The sequence below is a fragment of the Crinia signifera genome, chromosome 2 (genome assembly GCF_055691185.1).
Source record: "Crinia signifera chromosome 2, ASM5569118v1, whole genome shotgun sequence".
NCBI lineage: Eukaryota > Metazoa > Chordata > Amphibia > Anura > Myobatrachidae > Crinia > Crinia signifera.
The window spans coordinates 384,249,628-384,277,275 of NC_139218.1; the positions used below are offsets into that span (position 1 = coordinate 384,249,628).

A 27,648-nucleotide genomic window follows, 5' to 3' on the forward strand; every position below is an offset into this window, starting at 1 on the left:
GTCAATGGACATTGTTAGCCATTTCTTTCTGGTGGTTGGCTAAACCTCCTCTATTGAAAATATGTACTTAAACCTAGGATGAGGGTAAAGAGGGGTGTGGAGTGGCGGAACGGCAGTAGGGATTCTCTCTATGAGGGTTGTAGACCCCCACGAAGGAGCATAATCCCTCTAATTCAGGACCCAACTATTGGGCATTTAACTGTCGGGATTCTGATGTCCGTATACTGACCGTAGGAATACCGACTGTTGGGAGATCATCTGGCACCCGTAAAGAGATGGCAAATGTGGAAGTGTGGGGTATAAGTAGACCACCTGAAGAAAGATGTGCACAGATCTAGATGTGGCCGGTCGCGTGGTTCTGGAATAGGGAGAGGTTTAGGGGCATCGAAACGCAATCCTGTTATTGATGACCCAACACGCCCGCTATACAATGCCCACATTATCAGTAATGTAAAGTGGGGGGGCAGGCTAAAATTCTACAGTCTGTGCGAATCGAGTTATGCCTTTTGATTTTTCCTGTAGGGGAGAGTGGGCGGGTGTAAGAAGGTTGTGGGAGACTTTACGGGAACCTCCCAGCCATTCAGGGAGAGTAGGTAAATATGGGGAAGTCAAAACTCAGAACTAAAATGCAGTGTATTAAAGCGCTGCAAAAGCAGATCCTATTTACCCTGCATGCAGTCTAAAGCCCTGTACACACACATCGATTTTCTTTTGATTCGATGTAAAGCCCTGTACACATGCATCGATTATTCCATTCGATTTTGCTTATAGAAACAAAATCAAAATTGAATCCTCAACAAAATCGAATGGTTTTTGTGTCACTTTCGATCTGCATTCCATTCGATATACATTCATGGTACATTGTACACATTCGATTTACTAGATCGAATTCGATATTTCCTTGGCTGCACAGTAGATTTTTCTGTTCGATTTTGTGAAAACGAATGTAGATCGAAAGCGTCACAAAAACCATTCGATTTCGTTTAGGTTTCGATTTTGCTTCTATAAGCAAAATCAAATTGAAAATCGGGAAAAATTGATGCATGTGCACAGGGCTTAAACAAAATGTATTTGTGTAAATGTGCAAATACCGTAAGCTCCTTGCATTGCAGCATGGTTGGTCTAAGTGCACAATTACTGTTTTGTTTTTTGCACCCAATTCAATCAGCCCTGAAGGCATATAGCTGAAGGACAAATGCTTTTATGTAGGTTATGGAGATCCAACGCTAACCCGAGTTCTGATAGATAGTAATCTTTTAGAGAACGTTGCATTACACACACGTGTAAACGTTCCTACGACAGCCGCCAACCACAAGCAAACTCAGAGTGAGACACATTACGGCCCGCTATTGCTGGAACATATTTTACACATCGGGTATTGATAAATGTCAGATGTCGTCATCTTTTTCCTCAGAGAAATCGCTGCCTGTACCCTATTCACTGACACCAATGTTTCATTTAGCAAAGTCAATTACTGTATGGCCCCAAAGATTCGGGTAATGAAGTTTTAATTTGTATGTCTATATATTATTAGCATGGGGCTGCTCCCATTTGGGGATTCATCTTAATTAGAAAAATGAGGCCATACAGTGATAGCGAGAGCAGTGGGGGGAGGGGGGGCGTCTCCTTGCTGCGTAACGGATAACAAGCCGCTTCAGCATTTCCTGGGCGGCTGCCTAATGTCAGAGGAGATGTAACTGTGGCACTTTGGCCTATTGGTAATTATTTGTGCGTTCGAATAAAGATTAATAGTGTACATTAGTAATCATGTGGAAATCCATTGCAGCTTTAGGAGCCTGCAATACTGCTAATCCAGCAGGCCCGGACCTGGCTCTTTATTTTAGAGACGTGTAGGTTATGATTTACTCTGATGTACTTTGATTTCAAATCTTATTGGCTATCCCAAATCACATGTCAGTTGTTGATAGTTGATATCCAATAAGATCCTGCTTTGAAATCAGAGTAAATTGGAGCCTGCACATCTCTACTTTATTTATCTATACGTTGAGCTGGCCTATGCTGGGCTCCAATTAGGACATACATAATTATATACAGTATAATACAACATCACTACAGTATTTTGTCATTTATAAGATGCATTCTATCTTATAAATGAAGTGCCTGATTCTGGTTGACCAGAACAGAATCGCCCCTCCCCCGTCCCCAGCCGTATCCGCCTCACATCCCCCCGCATGTCCCGCAGCAGGAGAAACCAAATCGATCAGTCATCCCCGCCCGGCACGCTGCATCCCACCCGTATTTGCTTGGGAACGCCAATAAAACGCTGGGCATTCCACATGCAACAGAACCGCCAGTGCCCCTGTCCGCCTCCATTCCACCTCCGCCCCTTGTGTGAGCGCCGCTCTGTCTGTGTAGGTCAGCGAAGGCTCCCACACAGAAGCCCTGCACACGCACATATGAGAATATGCGCAGGGCAGACTCATCGGCCCCCGGTGCGAACACGCGGGGGACCGAATTATTCAGAATCAAGTCCTAAATATGGTGCCATAAATTTTAGGTATTAGTCAAGTGCACCTTTTTCAGATAGAGGAGCGCAACAGAGGCGGCCAATAGCCATCATTAGCATTCAGGAGGAGCCAGCAGCTTCGCTGAATTATGGCAGCCATTTTGTGGCCTGAACCAATACCCCACACAATGCACTTAACTTCCCTAGGAACAAGTGAAATCACTTTGGCATCGGCCCAGATCAAGCGGGTTCAATAGAAAATAACAACTTAGAAATACAATATAATTTCCATTTAAAAAGGAACCTTGAGTATTAAGTGTATAAACGGCTGAATGGGAATGAGACCGCACACTTGACATCAAAATCCTTGCACCGTATTGTGTTTCATTGTTCGCAGTTGTCTCATGATAAATAACTCTGGACGGCGTGACTAAACATTACCTGAGCCGAGAGCGCTGTAGGTCACAGACAGTGAAGCAACTTGTACTGTAAAGGGGATATCCAGCAACCTTGTGGTGCAGATGTTCCGTAATCGCCGCGTTAAGCTCCGAGTTGCCTCAGATGTGAGAAGTTTTTGTGATTTATGGCGTCAATAAAAGTGGATTAAAGACACGGTCATGTACATTGTGAGAATATGGTTGTGCGGGGGGGGTTACTGAGGGTTTTGTACAAATGTGACAGCGAGTCAGAATAACACTAGTTCTCCTGAACAATCAGCCATGAAACCTAAGACTCCCCTCAGGCTACCCTTAGCTTTCTACAAGGGCTCTTAAGCCTGTCATACATCAAGCTGACACTTCCTACGGCGGCTGCAAGCAGCCAGCGTATTTCCAAACGGCGCACAGGGTTCTGTGGGCTTCGGATTAAACCAGCAACAAGTGTGCAGGCAAAAATAACATGCCCTTGCAGATGTCCTGTGAGGAACGCATCAAACAAGGCCGCAAATGATCGGCACGCTACATGACCATAGGGTATAGATGTCCGGACAGATTCCTGGAGATGCGCCGCACACTCCGGTTTCCTTGGTTTTTCCAAGATTTAGCACCATATTCTGCTTTACTGTCAATTGCTGGTAGCGTGTAGTTAAAATATGGGCACATCCCGGCCATATCAGCCGAAATTGGTGTCCATAAGATGTATAAAAACACTGCGGTCTCTAAAAGAATCTACAGCAAGAGAGGAGCCATCTTTGTTCTTACTTTGTCAGAATGGTGCCATAGGTATATAGGTGTATGGATCATAGGGTTGAGGGCGATTGGGGGTTGAGTGTCCAGGTGGACCCCAAAAGGTCAACACATAAATATGTCGCGATTACTTTTTTTTTGGGGGGGGGGGGGTGATTTGTAGACTTACGCACGTGAACCCCCAAATAGTGTACCATGTACCCCCGCATGGCTCATTTCACTCGTTGCCATTCCCGATCGTAGTCCGCGTGGATGGTAAAGTATGATAAAAAAATAATTTGGAAATACCCATGTTGACTTTTTCATGTTTTCACCATCACCATCACCATGGCAACCTTTTGCTCGTGTTGCTCTATCTTCCATGTTGACTTAATGCTTTTCTAGCACTAGAAGGGATTGCTTTTGACTTTCCCACCTTGCACCCCTCTAATGCTGCAGGTCCCTGGCTTATACACTCATGGGGGCATACAATCCTGGATGATATTTCCAATAGTCAGAAATAGAGGGCAGGACCAATTCAATCCCAGGACTCACCGCTGCAGATTCGGGCTCTTTAAAAATGTGAATCGGTATTGGCAGGAACGGCCACTAAATTGTCAAATTTTTAGCGGCCGCCTAAAAGTACTTGCAATTGCCAATCCATGTCCTTTCCAACATTTGGAATGTTTCCAAAAGTCGGGGAAAAATAAAAAACATTGAATAGGTCGAATGTGAATTTGAACTATATTATAGGCGAAAACTGACGATATCTCTAACTTTTGGAAATATAGCTAGGGACTAGGTAAAGTTACAAAAGCTTCTATAAATTAGATGAGGATGTTCCCATAGCAACAAATCAGATTGTATAATTTGTCTATCGCATCATAAAAAATTAAACAGACTCTGATTGGTTGCTCTGGGAAACATCACATCTTTTCATTTTTAGAAGTAAGTTTACCCCTAGCTGTCCTGCCGTGTAGCAGCCCTGATCCTTAATGCTCCCATAATGAAGATATCAAACTGGTCAGACAAGCTTGCAGCTCACTGTTGCTTTTGGGTCAACATTGCTACCCCTGTAGGGATTCTCACAGAACGAGCAAGTAAGTTTTGCTAGGCAGATACAGAAGGGGGGATGGTAGCCTCAAAAAAGTAATTTTACATTTAAATCTACAAAAGGACATAACTTCAGGTATGACAAAAGGCAGGGTTGGTTGGTTTAAACCAAATAGTTTTTTGTTTGTTTGTTTTTTAAACTCATTTTAATATGCTGGGACTACGGGCACAACAAAGCCTATTGTAAGAAATCCCTGGTATTATTCCACATTCTTGTTGCTTGTGGTCTTCATAAATCACACACACACACACACACACACACACACACACACACACACACACACACACACACACACACACACCAGAGATATAGGGAGGTGAATCAGATATGAGGTGTTAAATCTGCCTGGCATCAAGCAGTGTTAACAACAGTTAACACTCACAATCTTGAAGAGTAAAGCTGGGTACACACTTGTTCGATTCCCGGTTGATCGGGTATCCAGCCGTGACCCACTTTGACCCCCTGTGAAGTGGAGGAAGCAGGAGGGGGTTAGCGGCTCTTTCTATGGTGATCAGGAGGACACATGCGCAACACATACAAATGGTCTTGACAGATGCAGGAGCATTATAAGCCGTTTATCAGTTGATGCTCTTGCATCGGCACTGCATACACACCTATACAATCCAACGGCCATTCACCCGATATCGGGAGAACTGGACATCGATTGTATAGGTATTCACCCATCTTAAAACACCACCGACACATTAATCAAAGCTTGATGCTAGGCAGATTTATCTCTCTTATCTGATTCACCTCTCTATGGGGTTTATTCTAGTTCATTCTTTCTGACAAAATCCTTCTTAGATGGACAAAACCATGTGCACTGCAGGGGGGCAGATGTAACATGTGCAGATAGAATTAGATTTGGGTGAGTTATTTTGTTTCTGTGCAGGGAAAATACTGGCTGCTTTATTTTACACTGCAATATAGATCTCACTTTGAAGAAAAACCCCACCCAAATCTAATTCTCTCTGCACAAATTACATCTGCCCCACCTGCAGTGCACATGGTTTTGTCCATCTAAGAAGGATTTTGTCAGAAAGAATGAACTAGAATAACCCCCTATATCTTTGTAGGGTGTGTGATTTTACTGCATCGGATCAGCTTACTTAGATGAAGATCACAAGCAAAAAAAAATGTTTTTGATTTTTTTCAACCCTGACAAAAGGTGATTTTAGTTCCATAACAACTTTAGAATGTAAGCTCTCACAAACAGGGCCCTCTTCCCTCATGTGCTTTTCCTTTCCTTACTTAAATCATCCTTGATGGCATCAAATCCTGCGGTTTTCTGCCACCCTGATACTTATTATAGTGTCCTCTGCTGATGCAGATATGGTTATGTCCCGTGTACTTGTCCTCTATTGTATTCAAATGTCAGTCACTGTTTGCTTATTCATTTATGAACTCTGTAATTGGGCCTTGTGGATCCTTTTTGGTTCCATATAAATAAAGGATAGTAATAATAATTATCAAAAAGAACACACAGTGCAGTGTGGGTGGAGAGATCCCTCCAGGCCACCGTACACTCTTCAGGTTTTCCCGCTAACATTTTAGCAATGGTCCAAATACAGAAGATAATTAGAGAGTGATGTATTTAGGGTTCACGGTAGAAGATTTTCAATTTACAGATCTACAGAACTTTCATTGAAAATAATCAATATGAAAGCAGTGAGTCGGAGAGGGGGCAGCTGATCCCCAGAGCGAAGAAGTGACGTCTCGTCTGTAATCCCGTACACGTGGAACGCGGTTTATCCGGTAAACCCCCATTTTACATACATCGGGCAAATGTACTAGCGTATAATGTGCAAGTTCATCAGCTGCGTCGCACAACAACCGCCAGAATGCCCTGATGTTTGCATTATAGAAATACCTCTTTAGCGAACCATTCTAATGCTGGTTCTCTATGGAGCATGTGCGCCATTGTCCGTTCAGAAGCCTAGCAATACACATTTCTGAAAGCTACTTGCAGATAATAGTGATTACATCGTCCTAGACCTGGGAAATGGATACACACAGGCACATCTGAGTATTGATTGCAATGTAGACATGTCACACCTGAGTAAATCGCTGCTATAAATCGAATGAGATCTCATTAAATGGATTTTGCAATATAAAATCTCATCCAGATACAAGAAAATAATATTCCAGGTCTCTTCTGCAGCTGTAAGACAGCATTTTCTGAGAAGACCAGAGAGCCGCGACAATGACAAGCTAAGCTTTTGCGCAATGCAAACTCATTCGGTGAACGCCATTTCATTAAAACGAATATCTACGTTTGCATAAATAATACAGGAAACAAATTAACGTGATTTCCGTTTTCATTTTCTAGACGTTCCATTATAGACATAAGGAATGAAGTTCGGAAGAGGCGATTGTCTGGTCTATGAAACGAAGAGAAAAGACGACGGTTCATCAATATCGACATCTTTGTAGTTAGGATATCCTCGCTATGAGTGTCAGAGCGGGACGCGGGAAATAATTACACACCGAAAGGTTAGTCGGAATTCTCAAAATGAGTTAATTAGTAAACTCAGCCAGCTCTCCTTATTGCTGTAATTAATAATTGATTATGCAATAAGTGAAACACTATTTTTCATCAAATTCTAATTAAATATCTTTTTCCCCCTTGTTGATTAGATCAAGTTAAACTCTTTGTTAAATATGTTTGTGCAGAGATGAACAGTTTAATTTGAATTTTAATAATTCATATATTCCTTTAGAAACGAATAATTATAGGCGGTAATTACACTGGTTAAACCGGACCAGAATAAGTGGCTACCGTGATAGATGTGTTATTGTGATATAGGTGATAAATGGTAAATAAAAAAGGTCACCAAATCACGTTGAGCATAGAACAAAATCTAAGAATTAAAAGTTATTGCGGATAACACACAACCTCCGTAAATGGTGTAAACAGGACTTCAAAAAAGTACTTATTAGACCTATGAAACAATTTCCCTAAATATACTTTGTTTTCTTACAGTCCCTCGGACACGACACTTATCTGCTCTGCGTATTAAATACAACAGTATCTATAAAAACAACACGTATTCAAAGATAAGTAATAAACGTCCCGTTTAGGGTTATATAGTCCCTACTGAAGTACCCAGCAGATGGAGAGCATGTGCAATCCAATCATGTAACCCTCTATCCTGACTATATAAACCCCAATTACATACGCAACCAGAAGCACAGTAAGCAGTAGGGATGAGCAAAAGTAACAAACATAAGCTGGCAAAGAAAGCAGAAGGGATGACTTAGGCGTAGAGTCATCAAATCTTTCACAAAGGAAAACTAGAGGTGTAGCCCGTAGCAACCAGATTCTTATTATTATGTATTCATTACAGTCTAGGAAAGGGATATAGTCATAATCTCAACATACTCTATGTCTACAGTTAGTTATTGTTGACAGAATAATAACAATGGGAGGGGAGGGTTAGGCTCTGGGAGGGGAGGGTTAGGTTATGGGAGGGGAGGGATAGATTATGGGAGGGGAGGGATAGGTTATGGGAGGGGAGGGATAGGTTATGGGAGGGGAATGTTAGGCTATAGGAGGGGAGGTTAGGATATGGGAGGGGAGGGCTAGGGGTAGGGAGTAGAGGATAGGGTTAGAGTAGGCAAGGGGAGGTTAGGGTCAGGCTATGTGAGAGGAGGTTAGGGTTATACACTAGGGGAGGGTAATGATTAGTCATACTCCCCACCGGAAGACATGCTGAAAGTCATCCCAACGTCACAACAAGAGAACCTCCACTCCCTAACCCTAACCTCCCCTCGCATAGCCTTGCCCAAACCTCCCCTTCCCTAACTCTAAACTTCCCCAGGTCACTATTCGTCACTGACACTGCTGGGTTGCTCCGGGCCACAAGATGGCTTCCTTCACTGTGTGATGCACCTTCAAAGAAAGGCCAGAGTGTCTGTTCCACACTTACCGATGAAGTAGGCCAGGAGGATCACCAGTGTGACAGAGATAATGATAGCACTCAGTGCCGCACATTTCCAGTTGCAGTATTTATACGGCTTCTGCAGGTTAAAGGCGGGTCTGGAGAAAGTGCTTCGCGGTAAGGGTCGGGGTGGTGGCGAGTACACAGTGCTGGAGGTCAGAGGATAGCCTGGCGACGTTGTGCAAAACAAGGGGGACGTGCCTCCGGGTTTAAAGAGAAAATGCCTGTGGGGAAAACAAGAGTGCGGGTGGTTGAGTCCTGGGTATTCTGAACATAGCCTATAACCACTGCTACAACGATGGACACTCGCTCTCAGGCCAAACAATGAAGCGGATGTACAGCAGCTACGGTGATGTTCTGCTAGAGTTACCGGGCCAACCGTGTGCCTTCAAAGTTCAAATAATAAAGCTGGGACTGTGTTTTATAATAGCTGGTCAGTTTAGAAGAAGCTAAAGAAAACTGAAATTAAGGTTGTCCCCTTAGCCCTTGAAGCCTCCTTCCTGGTACCCCATGGAACACCTTGCCATGTCCTCTGGAACTAAAGAGGACTTTGAAGACTATAAGGGTGGTTTCAAAGAGTAAGATTCAGGCGAATGTCAGCCGGGTTGTGTACACAGATCGTGGAACCTGATTGGACAGGCGCTATGATGATCCAGTCAGGTGATACATTAACAAGTGTTTAAATCTTACCCGGTGGCATCAGATCATAAAAATGGAAACTAAAAGGGACTAGGGGGGAAATTTAGTAAAAAGTAAAACTTCTAGAAATAAAAAAAATGTGATGTTGCCCATAGCAACCAATTAGATCCTGTCTATAATTTCTATATTGCATCCTTGAAAATGATAGACAGAATTTGATTGGCTGCTATGGCAACATCAACTCAACTGTAACTCAACTTTAACAGCTTTAGTAAATTTACGCCTAGTTACCATGTGAGGGCTTCTTCCCCGAGGGTAAAGGCTGCCTTAGTAGGCGTGGAGGGGGGGGGGGGGGGGCACTCCTTTTCGATTTTTTATTTGAACAGATTGAGAATCCGCACATTACCCCTGCGGCATACCTTACTTCTACCACGAATGACAGCGGCTTCATTGTACAGTTTAGAGAGGAGTGACCAGCAACAACAGAAAGCATGCACCATTGTAACATCATAACTAGGCCTGCAATTACCAAGCAGCATACAGTTCACAGAACAGAAGGAAAACTGCACCAAAATTGCAATTACATTTAAGTTCTAGCCTGCTCCACCTCGGGTGCCCCGGACTCCTATTTGGTCCACAGATGCACTCCTCTCTCCCTACTATGGAGTTTCCCCAGAACTCCTCTCTTAAGAATAAAGAGTAGATGTAGGAGGGGCCCCACCAACAATGGAGGCTGGAGAAAGAAGAACATCTGTGGAACTCTGGAGCCAAATACGGAATGACAATGGGGATATATCGTAAGCATGGTAAGTAACATTCTGGGTTCTAGCAGTGAAAAACTGCAAATAACGTCAAATATTAAAATACAGGTGTCAGACAGGTCACGTGTGATATCCAAGTATGTGTTAAAGTAAATGCATGTATACTGAATGCATGCATAAGCAGACATTCCTGCAGAGCAGCTACTAATCGTGTCTAAGGGAAAGACATCCGCTCCTAATACGGACATCGGGATTTATCGGGAATGCATGGAAGCATACATGGAGACAGTGATGGGATCCATCTGTAGCCATTTTGGATTCTTTATTCTGTATAAAAAATCTGCACATTTTGATGAACGAATGACTTTGGACCACAACTCACATACAACTGCTATGCTATCGATGTTGATGGAACACAAGAGACCTAATGAGGATCACTTGTCTTGAGAACCCATCATAGAGCTTCTATGTATCGAGGTTAGACTGGAGAACCGATCATAGAACTATGTATAGAGGCTAGACTGGAGAACCCATCATCGAGCTTCGATGTATTGAGGCTAGACTGGAGAACCCATCATCGAGCTTCGATGTATTGAGGCTAGACTGGAGAACCAATCATAGAGCTATGTAGAGGCTAGACTGAAGAACCCATCATAGAGCTTCAATGTATCAAGGCTAGACTAGAGAACCCATCATAGAGCTTTTGTATCAAGGCTAGACTGGAAAACCCATCATAGAGCCTCTATGTATCGAGGCTAGACTGGAGAACCCATCATATAGCTTCTATGTATCAAGGCTAGACTGGAGAACCCAACATATAGCTTCTTTGTATAGAGGCTAGACTGAAGAACCCATCATAGAGCTTCAATGTATCGAGGCTAGACTGGAAAACCCATCATAGAGCTTCTATGTATCGAGGCTAGACTGGAGAACCCATCAAAGAGCCTCTATGTATCGAGGCTAGACTGGAGAACCCATCATATAGCTTCTTTGTATTGAGGCTAGACTGGAAAACCCATCATAGAGCTTTGATGTATTGAGGCTAGACTGGAATGCTGGAATGAGTATGTATTGAAGGACTAGGCAGGTAAGCGGGCCCTTTGAAAGATTTGGGTGTATTATCCCACTCACTCCATTTTAGGTCCCCATGATCAGGCATGGTGACTCAAGGACCACAAATGAGACTCCTCCCAGAAGACTACATGGTACGCCAGGTCTTTCACTGGGTTCTCTATATATTTTAGGAAAGGTATCCTATGCAAGAAAGTGCCCCTAACAACATGCTTATCTAGGGACAAAAACAGACCAACCACCCTCATCTGATTAGGACTGATAAGATCTCAAGTGGAACCACGGGTAACCTTCAAGTGTATGGTCATTGTTGGACCACAATAATGAGCCCAGTTGATGAAATCTTCAAGCCTGACTAGCAGAACACTCATTACAATCCGTTGAGTCACCCATATGTGCGGTTACATTGGCCCCAGGTCTTTCCAGGTTCCCAGAATGTTTATGTGAACTTTTTAGGTTGCAGGTAACATGTACTAGGACTTGTACAGCTCCTGGTTGCCCACCGGCCCTATACATTGTGCAGATCTGGGACCAATTCGACCACACACACACAGAATAACCAATGTCCTTAGGTTGAGAGACTGAATTGGGTGACCCTGGGCTCATTAGGGTGGTTTGGAGGGCCCAACATAGTTCTCAGTCTGTAACAAGTGGCTCCGAGCATATGCTGAGGGTTCCCTACACATTACCTCAGACATGTAACAAAGCAGTAACTAGACCCAGTGGTGACCGGCAAGTGCAGTGAATAAAGGGGGTGATTTCATGCAAAATGGCAGACAATCAATAGGATGTGTAACATACCCATCATTGTAAGCACCGTCATGTCGGGAGGTGGGGAAGGTGTCCATCTCAATGAGGTTGTCCTGCAAAGTCTCTAGGAATGTCTGCTTTGCTATGTTTCTACACACAGATGGAAACATGAATGAAGGCTGTGAGTCATGCATCAATGTAGTGACCTCATACTAAATGTACCCAATCATCATCAAAATACATATTATATATAGCGCAAAATTAAAGATCATAACAAATTGCAGTATATTGTATTATATTATATATACACAGGTTTATATTGTCTGCTGAACACTAGTGGTTTACCATTTTCTTTTACTGACCAGCAGGGGTCGCTGTTGTAAATGCTCACAGCTAAGAGTATTGGTCGGAGACTAAAACTTCCCAAAAAAGGAGGATGCTTCGAAGAAAACACTAAGGGCCTGACTCAGACCTGTTTACTAGGCTGCGTAGAAACGCAGCCTAGCGAACAGGTAAGCACTGCCCACTGCGTTGCCGAACGACAGCCACCCCCACCATCAAATCCCATCACTAGCATGCACGGGCATTTGTACTTGAACACGTACCCTCGCATGCAGCCGAAGGGGAGAGAAATCATTCAATGGTCGCGGACTCGATTTCTCTCCCCTTCGGTAATAAAAGTCACTCTAAATGGACTTATTTCCACCGCTGATCCCCGAATACAGGGTGGGCAGGTGAAGTCACATGGGTAACGCCCAACGTTTTTATGGAAACGCTGTGTGAAACTCGGCAAAGCCATTCGCTCCCGGGTTTTCCACATGCACAAACCCCAAACACCTGGGAAGGGGCTGAATTCGGCCCACTACGACCCTAATCAGACCCTAAATTCACAGTTGCTAAGCTAGAGTAGAGTTGCTTGCTGACAGAAGGGTGGCCATTTTGAATCTCGACCCAATAGTCATAAGAATAAAGCCTACAGGCTCACTGGGTAGCCATTCATGACAATACAGAACACAGAAGCACTCCACAGAGAAGGCCATTTTGTGGGCCAAAACAATCTTCTCTCTAGGGGCCAGTGACCTTCCACACTGGCTTCAAGAAACCATCCCAAAATGTCAACAGGGGTGCATTGGGGGCATAATGTGGCCCTAGAAACATGGGCAATACCAGAGGTATAACATGCCGGGTATCCATGGCAGTATCACTGGATAGTTGCTTTACTGCAGTGCTGAAATAACAGAATAAATGGGGACAATGCAGAGTAATGTCCGGCGGGCTGAACAGGCCTCATATACAGATCGGCCCACTGGGAATTTTCCCTGTGTGCCCTATGGCCAATCCACCCCTGATTATCAACACTGAATATATATATATATTTTGATGATAACTCTACTTCAAGTGTTTTGTGCATGAGGTTAGAATGACATGTGCTACCAGTGATGAGGGAATATCACACACATGACCAAACACATTTGCCATTTCTTATTACATTAAAAACCAAACCCATTTCACAGCATTTCATGATAGGAGAACACACCCAAAATCTGGCTTCTATACTTCGTGCTCATCCAATAGTAGAACAGCCATATATGGTCATTCTCTAGTGAGCAATCTAGCACCAGGCACCTTTTAAAACCTGTGCACTTCCTCTTCCCTGCCTGAGGTGTCGCTGTCTGCTTTGGTCCTTCTAGCACACTAAGGTCTGTATTGAGATACAGACCAGATTGTGCTAGAAGAAACAAGCGACAGCGACACCCCAGGCAGGAAAGAAGAACTGCTAGGGTTTCGAAAAGTGCAGGGTGCTAGAATGAACTACATTCCCTCTATTGCCGATGCTTCATCGCAGATATCTTAAGGAGGTCTGAAAAAGCACCCGCTGTAAGGGTCAAGGTTCATTTTTATAGCGGTACAAAGAGAGGCAGGGGCCGTAGCGCAGGGGGGAGGGGATGTATGTATTAAATACACTACATGTTATATACATTGGCCATAGCAAATAATCAACCCTTTGGCATTTTCTGCGTTTGCGTCGTTACATTATAGAAGCAAAACAGATTTAGTTTAATTTTGGAAATTCTTCACAGCTGATAACATAAAATACATGATCAATAAAACTCTTCGTCAAGCATTTTGTAAGCTTCAAATAAAACACAGACAATAACTGATTGCATCAATACCGCCGAGGCCCGCATAAACAAACGCTGCTGTAATCAGCGGCAGTTAGAGGTCACAGACTGATTGGTGTCCACCTGTCTACAATTAAAGGGTTTTAATATAAATACACTTTTTTTTTTAAAGCGACTCAGTGTTCAGAATTCCCAAATAAATCTATTTTGCTTTCATTATGTAAGAAACAAGACAGCGATTTGTTACTGTCAAGCTAAACCTGGCATCGCTACATTATTTTCCATCAATACAGTAGACGTGTCATCAATGTGTTCAAAATGTAACATTTACACCAATGCAATAGACCGTGTAAGCTGTCCTGGCCTACAAGGATGAGCAATCTATAAATTTAATATATTCGACATAGACGTCCAACAAGAATGATAGTTTTGTATTTCTAATTTAATACACTGTAACTGGTAATCAGGAAAACGTGGCCTTTCTGCTGTAAATGATGTAGTTACGTTAGAACATTTCCTAAATCAAAACATCTTTACGGTTTAATTAGTCATAAATTTCATTTTCCTGATAAGTTATCTTTAGAAACCGCACCCCCTGGTGGGTAACTTTTCATAAAAAAATTGTTAGAACACCCGCCTAACTTTATCGAACCGTCTCCGCTGCGAAGGCAGGTCATCACATTTTGAATTTACAGTGGTTGCATGTGACGTCACGCAGCTGCCACGGCCGGCCCCGCAAATGGTCCAGACACAGCTGCGTTTTCTGGACTACGCCCCCACAAAAACGTTTAGACACCACCGCCAGCCCTTAGACTACAGTAGCTTGAACAGAATAGCAGAAATCTCCAAATAGCTATTTTTGTTGTTGTGCGGGTGAACCTGAATAAGGCCCATTAGGACTATGGGAACCAATGGTTAAATGATTAGATGTCTCAACCAATAGGATTTTGGCACAGTAAAAATCACAATAACCATCTTAAATAAATATTCAAAGCATACAATAAAAAAAGCTCTGTTTTCTCACATTACTGCCTGAGGAAACAGGTGGGATTGATGAAATGCATCACAGCTTTTTGTCTTTTTGAGACAAAATTTCAGGTTTATAGACTTTTTTTCTGTTTTTCACATGTTTAACCTAATCTGTATTTCTGCCATGCGATAAATAATAAATAAAAAAAAATTTGTCTTTATCGTAACAGATGATGACCGCCATTGAGAAGGCCGAACTCCAAAATAATTATTGTGAGTTTACGGCTACATGGAATACAAAATAAAACTATTATTATTTCAAATGAGGTCAGTGGGTGGGCATTCTGTTTTAAACAGCTGAACCACCAAAATCGTGTTGGTTGAGACCTGACCGTTTCACCACTGGACTCCGATTACATTAAGGGATTGTTAACACTCTCTCTTAGGCTGTAGTCTAATCTTCTACGTTGCATCGTAATTAGCTCGGACTCCTCTACATTGATTACAATACAAAAATTAAATAATTTTTGAAATTTTGCAACATTCAATTTTTTTGTTTATCGAAAGAATTCCTCGCCTGCTCTCTCTCTCTCTCTCTCTCTCTCTCTCTCTCTCTCTCTCTCTCGAGCACAGCTGAAGTTTGTTTTCACGGTCCTCCTTGAGTTAAGAGCCAGACGACGACAGCCATTTATTGCAGCTGATTAATTTGATTAAACGAAACCTTCTCCTTGCATTGGAAAGTCTGCTCCTTGCCGGAATCTGTATTCTGTGCAGCACGTGCATTTCTGCACTGGCGTGTCGGAGAGTCACTTTACCACTCTCATCGATTGGCTTCACCTCCTGCTCTCGAGCAGACGCTGCCGCAGACAGTTTCAAGCACGGCACCTCTTTCATTAAATAAAGAGAGACTCTAATTCATGTTAATAACACTTCACAGGCCCCTACACTTTCAGACGACTTGTTTTTGTTGTGTTTATAAGTCCACTTTTGCGACGAGCGGAGAGCTTTTCAGCTGTGCTCCAAAGCCGAGATCAAGTGTGGTCGCACTGACTCGTCCCGGTTCCTTAAGTAATTGCCTGAGCGGTGGAGTCTTTGGAGACCTACGTATCCATGAGACGTTACTGCCGCCAGGGTCCAAATAACTCTGCTGTCTTTTCTAGGAAAAAAGTTTTACTCCACAGTCTCTCTGTGCTTAAGTATTTCCAACCTTAATAGTAAACAGTGCGGGATCTGGACATGCTTATAGGCATAGACAGACCCTACTAAAAAAGTCAAAAAGGGTTAAGTAGAGTCCCAACGTGGAGTTTCCAATGGCATCTAGATGTCAACAGAAGAGTCAATTCTGAGTCCAGAGATCCTGATGTAATGATGCCTCTACTTTTTTCAGTTGAGTCCTCCGCTGCCCGGGTCCGACAAACTCCGCACTGCAGGCCATTCGACCTCCGAGGGCACGGTAGGTTTAAAAGGTCAAGCCGCGAACAAACAAAGGCCTGCAATTTCTCTCCAGAAAGTCATCGGTCATGCCGGAGGAAATAATGATCTCCAGTTCTGACCTGTGGTCATTAGCTTGGTAATATATATGCTCTGCATAATTGCCTAATTAGAGAAAATAAGCCCAGTCACTTTTTTGATTAATGCGTTATATTAGATGTCAGCTTTCGTTAGTGGTCAGTGAGCGACCAGGCGTATAATCTGCAATGTGAACTGCCTGTTAAGTTATACATCAGATGGGGACACGGGGAGAGGTCACACGGAACTTTGTACAAAATCCACACGAGTTCAAGGTTATTTGCCATGTAAGGAGAAATAGGTGGCGGTAATGGGGTGGGCAAGAGGGGCTTCTCAGAGGCGGCCACATGTGGACAACCTGGATTTGACGGCGTTTAAGCCTCCGATGAACCAGAAAGGTGACCTCTTGCTGCTCTCAGCTAGGTGATGCCTTGCGGTATTTATCCTGCAAACTTCAAAGGGAAGCCTTCCAGTAATTGAAATAATTGCAGAATACAGATGACGAGAGCTCTAAAACATGACAAACCTGGGGTCCAAGGTGGGGGGGGGGGGGGGGGGGCTCCTTTCTAATTCCCATCTATCCTCTCGCCTGTGCCTTGCGCTTGGATTCAGCATGATCCCGTCCCATACTACAACATAACACTATGCAGCCAAGAGTCCACAATGTAAAGAGTGTATCGCACGGACTTTCCCCCTGTCTGCATCAGGGTAATGGGGTGTAGCTAATGCAAAAATCAAACTTTGGCTTTTCATGGTGATCAAAGCAAGACCAGAGAAAAGCATAATTTTAAGGCCAACTGCAGCGTTCACATTTTTACCCTATCAGGGGGTAAAAGGAGGCCGATTATTGTGTTGCTCAAATTTAGTGCAGTCATAGACAGAAGATGCCATTACTGCCTGAAGAAGGCAGGAGATGGGCAGGTGGGTGCTGTATACCCACTGCTAGGGCGTACCTTGTGGTCCATTGTGATCCTTTAACCCTTAAGGGAACAATCAGGGGCGTAACTAGATATTCGTAGGCCCCATAGCACTGTTTCAGCAACAATTTCTTTAAATGTGACTGTTTCGCTCATTTCTGTATTCTGATAAGCGCTGCAGAACCCCTGGGGCACCAAATAAACAAACATAATAATAATGGTGCTGCAGTGTAATCATGAGCTATATAGCGCAAGAACCAGACAGGGGTCAACGTCCCCCACCCACACCCCCCATGGTCCTGCTGACTGGGGATAAAGGTCAGCCTGAGACTCATCTGTAGTAAATACATTTACTTGACAATACCATTGAATACAAAATGATCTACTGGAAATGCGTCAGGACGGACAATCTGAATGTCTCGCCCTTTATGGTGGCTGATACTTTGTCGTTAATGGTGTCTAATAAACTACAGTATGTAGTAAAGTAACATTGTTACACAGGCAGACAGACTATAGACCCATTGCAGAGGGACACTGCAAAAGCTTTTATCTAGGTCACACATTGGTCCTGTGAACAAAACAAACCACCCCGGTGTTGATTGCTTTTCCAGGCCTTTTACCAGCAATTAGCAGGTCAGTGTTATTGCTGAGCCTGTCGTCACTCGGCCCCCACCGAAACATCATCACACTACTTCAGCAGCTACTGAGAAATACCTGGTCTCCAGGGGGATGTTACTGTTGAGAAGCCAGTTGTCCTGACCATGGACGGGCTCCTGGGCACTGCCCGGGGGCTCTCCTGACAGCGAGTGATCCGTGGGAGCAGGGCTGGGGTTACTCCGAGGGGTGAAGTTGCCTCTGTTCAGGGAGTTGATGGAAGCCGCATGGTGGGGGATCGGCGGGTGGGACAGCGGGGGAGGAGGGGTCCTCAGCCTCAGGTGGTTCTGCAGACCCAGCGGCTGATCTGGAAATGAGAAAATCAGGACGTTAAGAAAAAAACGAAATGGAAATTTTACTTCAGATATATTGACGACATTTACATAGGAGGGAATCTGAAATACACCGATTATGGAGAGGATCTAGTAAACCTCCCATAAGAGGTGAGATGTGACTATACCATATGTGGACTATACCAAACGTGGACTATACCATTCCCAAAGTAGGGGTACATTTACTGTGATGGGAGTTCTATTGAAGATGTGATGTTGCCCATAGAAACCAAACAAATTATATCTAATATCTTCTAGAAGGTCCTAAATAAGTAAGAATCAGTATCTGAATAGTTACTATGAGCAACATCCCATCATCACATAATGGCCCTTATTCAGATCTGATCGCAGTACAAATTTGTTCTCAAAATGGGCAAAACCGTGTGCACTGCAGGTGGGGCAGATGTAACATGTGCAGAGAGAGTTAAATTTGGGTGGGGTGTGTTGAAACTGAAATCTAAATTGGGTACTTGTGTATGATCACGGCGCCCATCGCATCCCACTAATTAAGGAATGCGATGGACCCGATTTTAGCCTTCTCCCGGGCTGAGTATACAATTTTAAAGTTGCGTCGCATCGCATGCCATTATAATGGCATGCGATGCGATGCAACGCGATTTCCCATTGATTCCCATGTTAAATAGCCCCCCCAGACCCGATTTTTAATTGTATACCCACCCTGATGGGTAATTAGTATGTTAAATGCCCCCACATTGTTAACAGCCCCCACTATGAACGCCAACCCGAAGTGTGGCGAGCGCAGCGAGCCCGCGAGGGGCGGCGGTACACGTCCTCTGACCTTTTCATACTTTTCATACCCCCACTATCCACGTCGGCGTGGAGTTGATTTTATAAAATGTGGCAAGCGCAGCGAGCCACCGAGCCCGAAGCATGGCGAGCGCAGCGAGCCCCGCGAGGGGACGCGCATAACTTCACAGGTATATGCGTCCACGCTTCGGGCTCGGTGGCTCGCCACACTTTATATAATCAACTCCACGCCGACGTGGATAGTGGGGGTATGAAAAGGTCGGAGGACGCGTACCGCCGCGTTCATAGTGGGGGGCCGTTAACAATGTGGGGGCATTTAACATACTAATTACCCATATACAATTAAAAATCGGGTCTGGGGGGCATTTAACATGGTAAGAAGGCATCTGGGTGCCTGTACAATTAAAAATCAGGTGAAATCACGTTGCATTGCATTCGATCATATCGCATGCGATGCAATTTTTTATTGTACAATGCCCTGAGATGGAAATCGTGGGCGCCGTGATAATACACAAGTACCCTAAATTGCAGTGTAAAAATACTGCAGCCAGTATTTACCCTGCACAGAAACAAAATAACTCACCCAAATCTAACGCTCTCTGCACATGTTACATCTGCCCACCTGCAGTGCACATGGTTTTGCCCATTTTCCAAACAAATTTGTGGTCAGATCTGAATAAGGGCCATAGTGACAAATCCATATGCACTTCAAAAAGTCAAAAGGGGGAGTGATAAAGTCCCAGCCAATCAGATACTTGCTACGTTAGATGTCAGGTTAGAAAAATGACAGCTACGAGCTGGCTGGCTGGCTGGTGCTTTGTCTCTCTCCACTCAATCACTTCTTGAAGCTTAGTACATCTAGCCTCCAATAAGAGGGAATGCGTCACTAGGTCGGCAGTATGAAGGTAGACTTACATTAGGTCAACAAATAAAGGCCGACGGGGCCTATGTCGACACAGGAAATAGGTATACAAGCAAAAGGTCGACCTGACTTTTTCGCTCCCTTTTTTTATTTTTCCCCCAAAAACAGGCAGTAGTGAGAATAGAATAGTGTAAGCCACGTGGTACACTGATGGTTTGTAATTCTTGGGTATAATCACCCGCATGGGAATGCTGTGATCTGTACATACATATTCACACAGTTCTCCCCTGGAAAAGGCTGGGCTTGTACCAGATATGAATGGGGCTGTGTAGGATATGGGTGTGGCTTTGATAGATATGGGTGGGGCTTGGTCAGATATGGGAGGGACTTATTTTGCTGGATGCATCAAGCATGGCATTCTGATTGCCAAGTCACTTTTATTAATGTCCCAAGATTTGCAATTAAGCAACAGACTCTTCCGATAAGAGCTGTCGTTCGTGGTGTGAAAGCACCAATGCCCAAAATTCCCAGGTTGAGCAACCCTGGTTACAACCAGCGTTGAACACGGCTCTGACCCGAGTTTCTGTGCATAGTAAACGGGTAATAGGTCGCGCGACTGAGGTCCCAAGCGGAGAAGGCAGCACTTGGAAACAGAGTCAGCTCTAATTGCTGCCTCTTCCCCCTCCCCCAATGACGTGCCGTCCCATCTGGCATCAGCGACCTGGCATTTGCTGTGTGAAAGGGGTATTAGTAAAGTGGGCACGGTGATACCAGTAGCTGTAAATATTTTCATAAGCCTGAGTGTTCATCCTGGCTCCCTGCCACTTATATAACCCATGCAGTTCCTCTTCCCCGCCTGGGATGTCCCTGTCTGCTGTGGAGCTTCTAGCACAGATCTGATCTGCATATCAGTGCTGAAATACAGACCACACTGTTCTAGGAGCACCACAGCAGAGAGCGACACCCCAGGCAGGGAAGATGAACTGCAAGGGTTTTCAAAGATGTAGGACGCTAGAATGAACACTAATAATGGTATAACAAAAGTCATTTTAAAATGGGACAGATACAAGGATTTCTGGTACTTGTTTCCTAGCACGGCCACAATCTTAAGTAATCGTGTCCCTTAATTAAGGGACACGATTACCCCGATGGACCCGATTTCTTTTGAAATCAGGTCCATTTTGCCGGCTAGGAAACAAAAATCGGGTGCATCGCGTCGGTCGGGACCATTAACATTGGTCCCGACGCGACCGACGCGATGCACCCGATATTTCCATTGACTTCAATGTTAAAAAAATGTTTAACATTGAAATCTTGTCGGGAAGTTAAAATAATCGGGGGCATCGCGTCGGTCGGGACCATTAACATTGGTCCCGACGCCATGCGACGCGATGCACCCGATTTTTGCATAGGATTCAATGTTAAAAATTTTTTTAACATTGAAATGGTGTAAAAATGTCAAAAAATGTGAAATGGGTCAATATGACCCATTTCACATTATAAATGTCCCCGTCGTCGCCCCACGATACACGCCAACCCGAAGCGTGGCGAGCGCAGCGAGCCCGCGAGGGGCGGCGGTACGCGTCCTCCGACCTTTTCATGCCCTACTATCCACTAGGGCGTGGAGTGAGAATAGAATAGTGTGGCGAGCGCAGCGAGCCACCGAGCCCGAAGCGTGGCGAGCGGACGCGGATATCTTCACAGTTATACGCGTCCCTTCGCGGGCTTCACAGGTGTCCGTGGCGACGCGGACAGCTGTGAAGCCCGCGAAGGGACGCGTTTACCTGTGAAGGTATCCGGCTGCGCTCGCCACGCTTCGGGCTCGGTGGCTCGCCACACTATTCTATTCTCACTCCACGCCCTAGTGGATAGTAGGGCATGAAAAGGTCGGAGGACACGTACCGCCGCCCCTCGCGGGCTCGCTGCGCTCGCCACGCTTCGGGTTGCCGTCTATCGTGGGGTGGGGTTTACGCGCTTGAATTTGGGGGGGTTGGGAATTTTTTTCATTCAATCCAATGTAAAATTGGGTCCCAGGGACCCAATTTACATTGGATTTAATGAAAAAATCGGGTGAAAAATCGGTCGGTCGCGTCGATCGCATCGCATGCGACCAAATCGCATGCGATGCGATCGACCCGATTTTTTTCAGCACGATCACCCCGATCTTAATCGGTGTGGCCGTGCTAGGAAACAAGTACCGGATTTCTACACACTAGATGCAATGACACTGCAGAGCCACCTCCGCACAACATCACCCTCGGAGTTAACACCTCCATCAACAAAAACCCTGTGTGTGGTCCTGTCAGGACGTGGTGATCCTAACCCTTGTGCTAATAACTTCCTTTAAACAATTAAAGGATATATGCATGTATGAAGTTTAATCCGCTCTGGTTACACGCTTCCACTTTGCCCACCGAACACCTAATCACCGGTAAGAACACAATCATACATACAGCATCTGCACTCATAGCAGAGACAGGTAACCTGCGGGCAGCTGTTGTGGAACTACAACTTCTAGGATGCACGGCTGATAACAAGTCAGGGTCCGTGGGTACAAGGATCGGAGGATCCCATATACCATGCATGTCCAAACAATGGCCCTCCGGCTGTTGTGAAACTACAAGTCCCATCATGCCTTGCCACAGTACTAAAGTGCTATTAGGGTATGGCAAGGCATGCTGGGATGTGTAGTTTCACAACAGCTGGAGAGCCATCATTTGGACATGCCTGCCATATACCCACTGTACATATGGGGAAGTAGAATTATAACAAGGATCACAGCAGTGCGCAATCCCTGTTCTGTCATCACAGAAACAAAGAGCAAAATAAATAAATACATTACATTTTATTATTGTTATTATTTTTATTTCTGGTTCCTTTGAGCAAGTGATACTGCTTTCACATTGCAGAAATAGGTAATGACACGGTATTCTTAAATGGGACTTTAAAACGGGTCTGAGCCTTGAGACCTTCACATTGCAGGTGAAAACCGTTTTAAAAATCATTTAATACCATTCAAACATTCAACCCCCGTTTAACCCCCAAGGGACACGTTTCAAGCCATTGAAATAGAGCTTTTCAAACTGCCAAAAAAACGGCTTTAAAATGTGTAGGACTCTGCTTTTTAACCATGTTGAAATACCGGTTAACTTTAACCGGTAAATCAACTTTGGCACTTTCACATTGCAGCCTTAAACGTTTTAAAATGGAAAAAAAACGGCAATATACCGTTTTAAAAGTGCGATGTGAAAGGGGTATGAGATTGCTTATGTGCACCCGAACCCCCCCAGACCAGCCTAGTGAAGGGTTCCTTTAACTCTTACCGCCCGGTAACAGTACCCTGTGTAGGCAGTCGAGTAACTCTTAGCTGCCCAAAGAGATGTTATTAAAATCTCACTCATGTCTATTGACTAAAAAAATGACGATCAAGCTGATCCCGCCCTAAGTAAATAGACCCCTTTCAACATCTGAACACCTAGTAGACCACAGGGAAAACAGTTAACCGCATTTCTAGCTTTGAATGGTGGCCACAACCATGGAACCGAATAGAGAAACGGAAGCCATGGGGGCTCATTTACAAAGGATTGGGAAGGGGAGGGGGAGGATTATACAGTGTCCGGAAATCCTTCTAGGCAGGAAAGTAATGAGAGATCAGAATAAAGCGTCGGATGGGTATTACAAGTGATTTCTGCTGCAAGGGTTAACGAATGTTTACCCTCACTTTAGGAAGGCGGCTGCAGTGAGCGGAGATACAGGCAGACTATACCTAATAAATGATGCAATTGTGATAAACGCAGTGTAAAAAAAAAAAAAAAAAAAGAGACATTGGTTCTAATTCAGGCCCGCTAGCAGGTTAAACGCCACCCCGCCGAACGCACGCTCTCCCCCCGCCAAGCAAATCCCCGCAGTACTATGCTAGCATATACGCAAAAGCGCAAACCCCCACCATTGGCTGGGGGAATCAAATTCAGACCTCGCCGAATAGCCCCCTTGGAACTTGTATAAATTTAGTTTTAAAGGTTAATGAATGAAAAATCATTGAATGAAAAATCCAACAAAATGAGCTGATGGAGTTTAATGCTTTTTATTTCTTGAAAAGGATGAACGGTAGGCGGGAAACGGACAGCCCTCACACGACGTTGTGCGCACTTACTACGGCTGGGCCAATATATTCAGGCCTGAACCGATGTTTCCGGGAAGCCACCAATTCAGTGAATTTCTAAGTTGCATTATCCTGAAAATTGGCCCCAGTTACGAAATAGCTGCCTGAGGGATGGCACTGGTTCTGAGAGATAGTACAGGCAGGTCTGTCCACGGTATTGGTTCAGCCGGCAAAATGGCCGCCGCCGCCTCTTTGTGTATGCTTCAGCCGGATGCCCATGAAGGGATTACACCTTTGCAATAAACTAGATTTACAGAGGGAACAAAGGCCATGACATCTGAGCACTGGGAACGGTCTTCCAGGCTCCGGACTCGAACAATCTGTCCAGCATTTGTAATTCTGTTGCATTTGCCTGCAGACGGCATTTGGATTATTACGCCTCAAGCATTTACATCGCACATTAAAATGCAGCGGCCATTTTATCTCTCTGCTAGTTAGAAGCCCGTCAAAATGACAGCTTCTGCAATGCACTTTCACTTCGAGCTGTGACCGTTTTTACTTTGAGCTGCGGCAGTTTTTACCCCACAAACTTCATCTCGCTCCCAAACTGCTCCGACTTCTCTCCATATCTAGCAAGTTCAAAACGGCTCAGTGTCTCTGCAAAAATTGCTTTCACTTTCTGTTATGACGTGTTTTTTGCACACAAAGGAGTAATTTGGTCTGCTGAGTGGAATCTAGTGGTCAGTGACTCGGAACCGGACCTTCTTTTGTGTACTCGCCCTGTTCACCCCAATCGCCATAAATGTATATATATATTTTTTTTTAAATAGAAGAAAAAAAACTTTGACGGAGGTGGGGGTTTGGGGGTGGGGTTTTTGCAGGATAATGTGAGCTTGGAGGAGCCGAGGGTTAGCGAGCCGCACTCATCTGCCTGGAACAGATGCGAATCAGTGGAAATCCGAAGAGAAAAGCAGACACTGGGAAAGTGACGCCTTTTCTGGAAATCAATGTGTGAAAATCTCCTTACAGGATTAATGCAGCAAATGCCCTGCAAATGAATTGCTTGGGACTAAATTAAATGTAAAATAAATAAATATATAGCAGAACGCTGGGGGAAGGAGGCACGAGAGAGTAGGGCAGATCTCCCGGGATTACTGAAGTGCTAAAATGAATTGTCCATTTATTATTAATTAGCAGATATCACCACATGTCGGTGAGGGTTGTGGGGTTTCGGCACCCCCCCTTAGTGTCCTGACTGCTCACGGCTCAGCCCCTGAAGGATGACAGATAACACTTTGTAATCCGTAATGAAAATGTCAGTCTGAGGCATGCCAAAGGGGGCTACACACGGGGAGATGTGCTGAGCGATCGGTCAGGCCAGTGTTTTCTGGGGAGAACACTGTCCATGACACCAGCGATTACTAGATTCATCCAGCATGCTTGATATTAATCATCCAGGCGATATGTAAAAAAAAAAAAAAAAAAAAAAAAAAAAAAAATCGATGGTCATCCATTGCATAGTTTTGCACCATCGATGGCCAGTTGCACTTTTGCCATCGATGGCAAAGGCAACAGGCTGATCGGGGACAGAGCTGATGTCACATGACTTCTCCTCAAACACCTGGGCACGTTTGCATTTTCCCTGACACTCCCATAAAACGGTCGGTAACCGCCCCCAAATGTCAGCTTCCTGTCATTCAATTTGCGTACGGCCTGCGATATTTGCAGGATTTCACCACAGGACTGAATTAGGCCCGATGTCTAGATAAACACCATATGGTCCTGGTCATTTTTACTTTCTTTATATTGTTAGAGAAGACGGGACTATTTCCAGCAGATTATTCCGCCGTCCCAGTGGTGCGGCGCCATGTTTACCATAAAGGATCATTTGCACTAAAGAGAGAGAATAAAACCCGTCAGCCCGTGACTTACTAAACACAATATTAATTTGTATTTCTTGGGTCGTAAATTTGATGAAGGCAGGAACCCGGCCATGCGAGATGGCGTAACACAATATTACAACCGCTATAACATAATAGGAGTGTACAAATGGTACACTGCTCAACAACCAGGGGTAGGAGGGGGGCAAGATGGATGGTAACGACGTCCGGGCCGCTTTGTAGGGATCTAATGAGGATCCCACTGTGCCCCCTCATTATCATCATTAATACCACAGTAACGACTGTCACGCATAAAATATGAGCGCTCGGAATAATAAAGAAATGAGAGGGAAAAAAAACATGTCACATCGCTAAAGAGGCTTAATGCATCAAATATTGTCACGCTTTGCTGTACATTAAAATGTCATTGACTGCCGCTGACATTGGTAAGTAATAGGCGCAGAAGAACAATTAGGAGTCCCCATAAGTGAAATCTGCTGCTCAAGGATTTCCAAATGTCACCTCCACCGCCAAGTTTCCACAGGACAGCCATACATGGGGAAGAAGGGTAACGGTGTCGCAGAAGTGGCACATGAGAAAAGGTGCTGGAAGTTTTTTGTGGTTCAGCTTTTGGGAAGAGTCCTGGGGGCCAGATGCACTAAGTTTTCAAAAGTGATAAAATGGAGAGTGATAAACTACCAGCCAAACACAGGGCGAGATGTATCAAATGGAAAATGCGGTAAAACCCCGGTTTTACCGCATTTTCCAATGTATCAAAAATGATACCGCACTGAAGGGTATAGAACCTACCCTATAGAAGCCTATGGGCTTCTTTTCGCCGCCCGCCGACGCAAACCCGCCGATTCGCCGACCCCCCCTCTGGCTTACCTTCCTGAAGGGGGGGCCTCCGTCACCGCACCGCGATGCCAGCCGCATATGTTAGTACATATGCGGCAGCATCGCGGGGGGGGGGGGGGGGGGGGCGGCGAAGGGCGGCAATGTATTTTAATACATCCCGCCCACGGTCTGTGACATGGCAGGTAGGAGCTGATTGGCTGGCTGGCTGTTTATCGCTCTCCATTTTATCACTTTTGACAGGATCGGTCACAGAGCATCTGATTGTTGCGGTTCTGAGCAACTGTGGTCGTGCAGACGGGAAAACACAATACAGCTGGGTTTTTGCTGCCGCTGCCCGTTGCCTCCCATAAACAGTCCCTCACTTTGAGCTGTGACAGTTTTTAGCCCACAAACTCTCCACTCCACCCCCAGTCCCTATCTGCTCCTACCTCCAATCTCTGTCTTCACAGCTCCCTATCTCATATCCAGCAAGTTTAAAACAGATCAGTGTCCCTGCAAAAATTGCTTTTGCTTTCTGTTACGACATATTAACACACAAAGGAGTAATTTGGTCCATCAAGTGGGCTCTAGTAGTCACTGGCAGTAATTCACCTCATAGTGGTGAGTAGTTAGCCTTTTATATACAGTATATATATAGATCAGGCAAATATACACACAATGGGACAGCATACCTCCCAACTTTTGTAGTTGGGAGGTCGGGACATTCGCGCGGCAAAGCCGCGTGCTCTCCCGAAAAGGGGGCGCAGCCTCGAGGAAAGGGGCGTGGCC

The 27,648-nt window shown here is 44.7% G+C and overlaps 1 protein-coding gene across 19 annotated transcripts in view; it reads right to left on the reverse strand.

The window, feature by feature from the left end:
• Nucleotides 1-27,648, reverse strand: part of TENM4 (teneurin transmembrane protein 4) — a 929,900-nt gene that overhangs the window by 143,369 nt on the left and 758,883 nt on the right. For 16 of the 19 annotated variants that reach the window (XM_083170223.1, XM_083170225.1, XM_083170235.1 and 13 more), the window contains 3 exons: nucleotides 18,139-18,385; nucleotides 11,958-12,056; nucleotides 8,674-8,909 (listed from right to left, as the gene is read on the reverse strand). In XM_083170223.1, the coding sequence (XP_083026349.1) occupies nucleotides 8,674-8,909; nucleotides 11,958-12,056; nucleotides 18,139-18,385 (582 nt within the window). The remainder of the gene's footprint in view (nucleotides 1-8,673; nucleotides 8,910-11,957; nucleotides 12,057-18,138; nucleotides 18,386-27,648) is intronic. The other 3 variants (XM_083170240.1, XM_083170230.1, XM_083170236.1) reach the window with 1 other exon arrangement.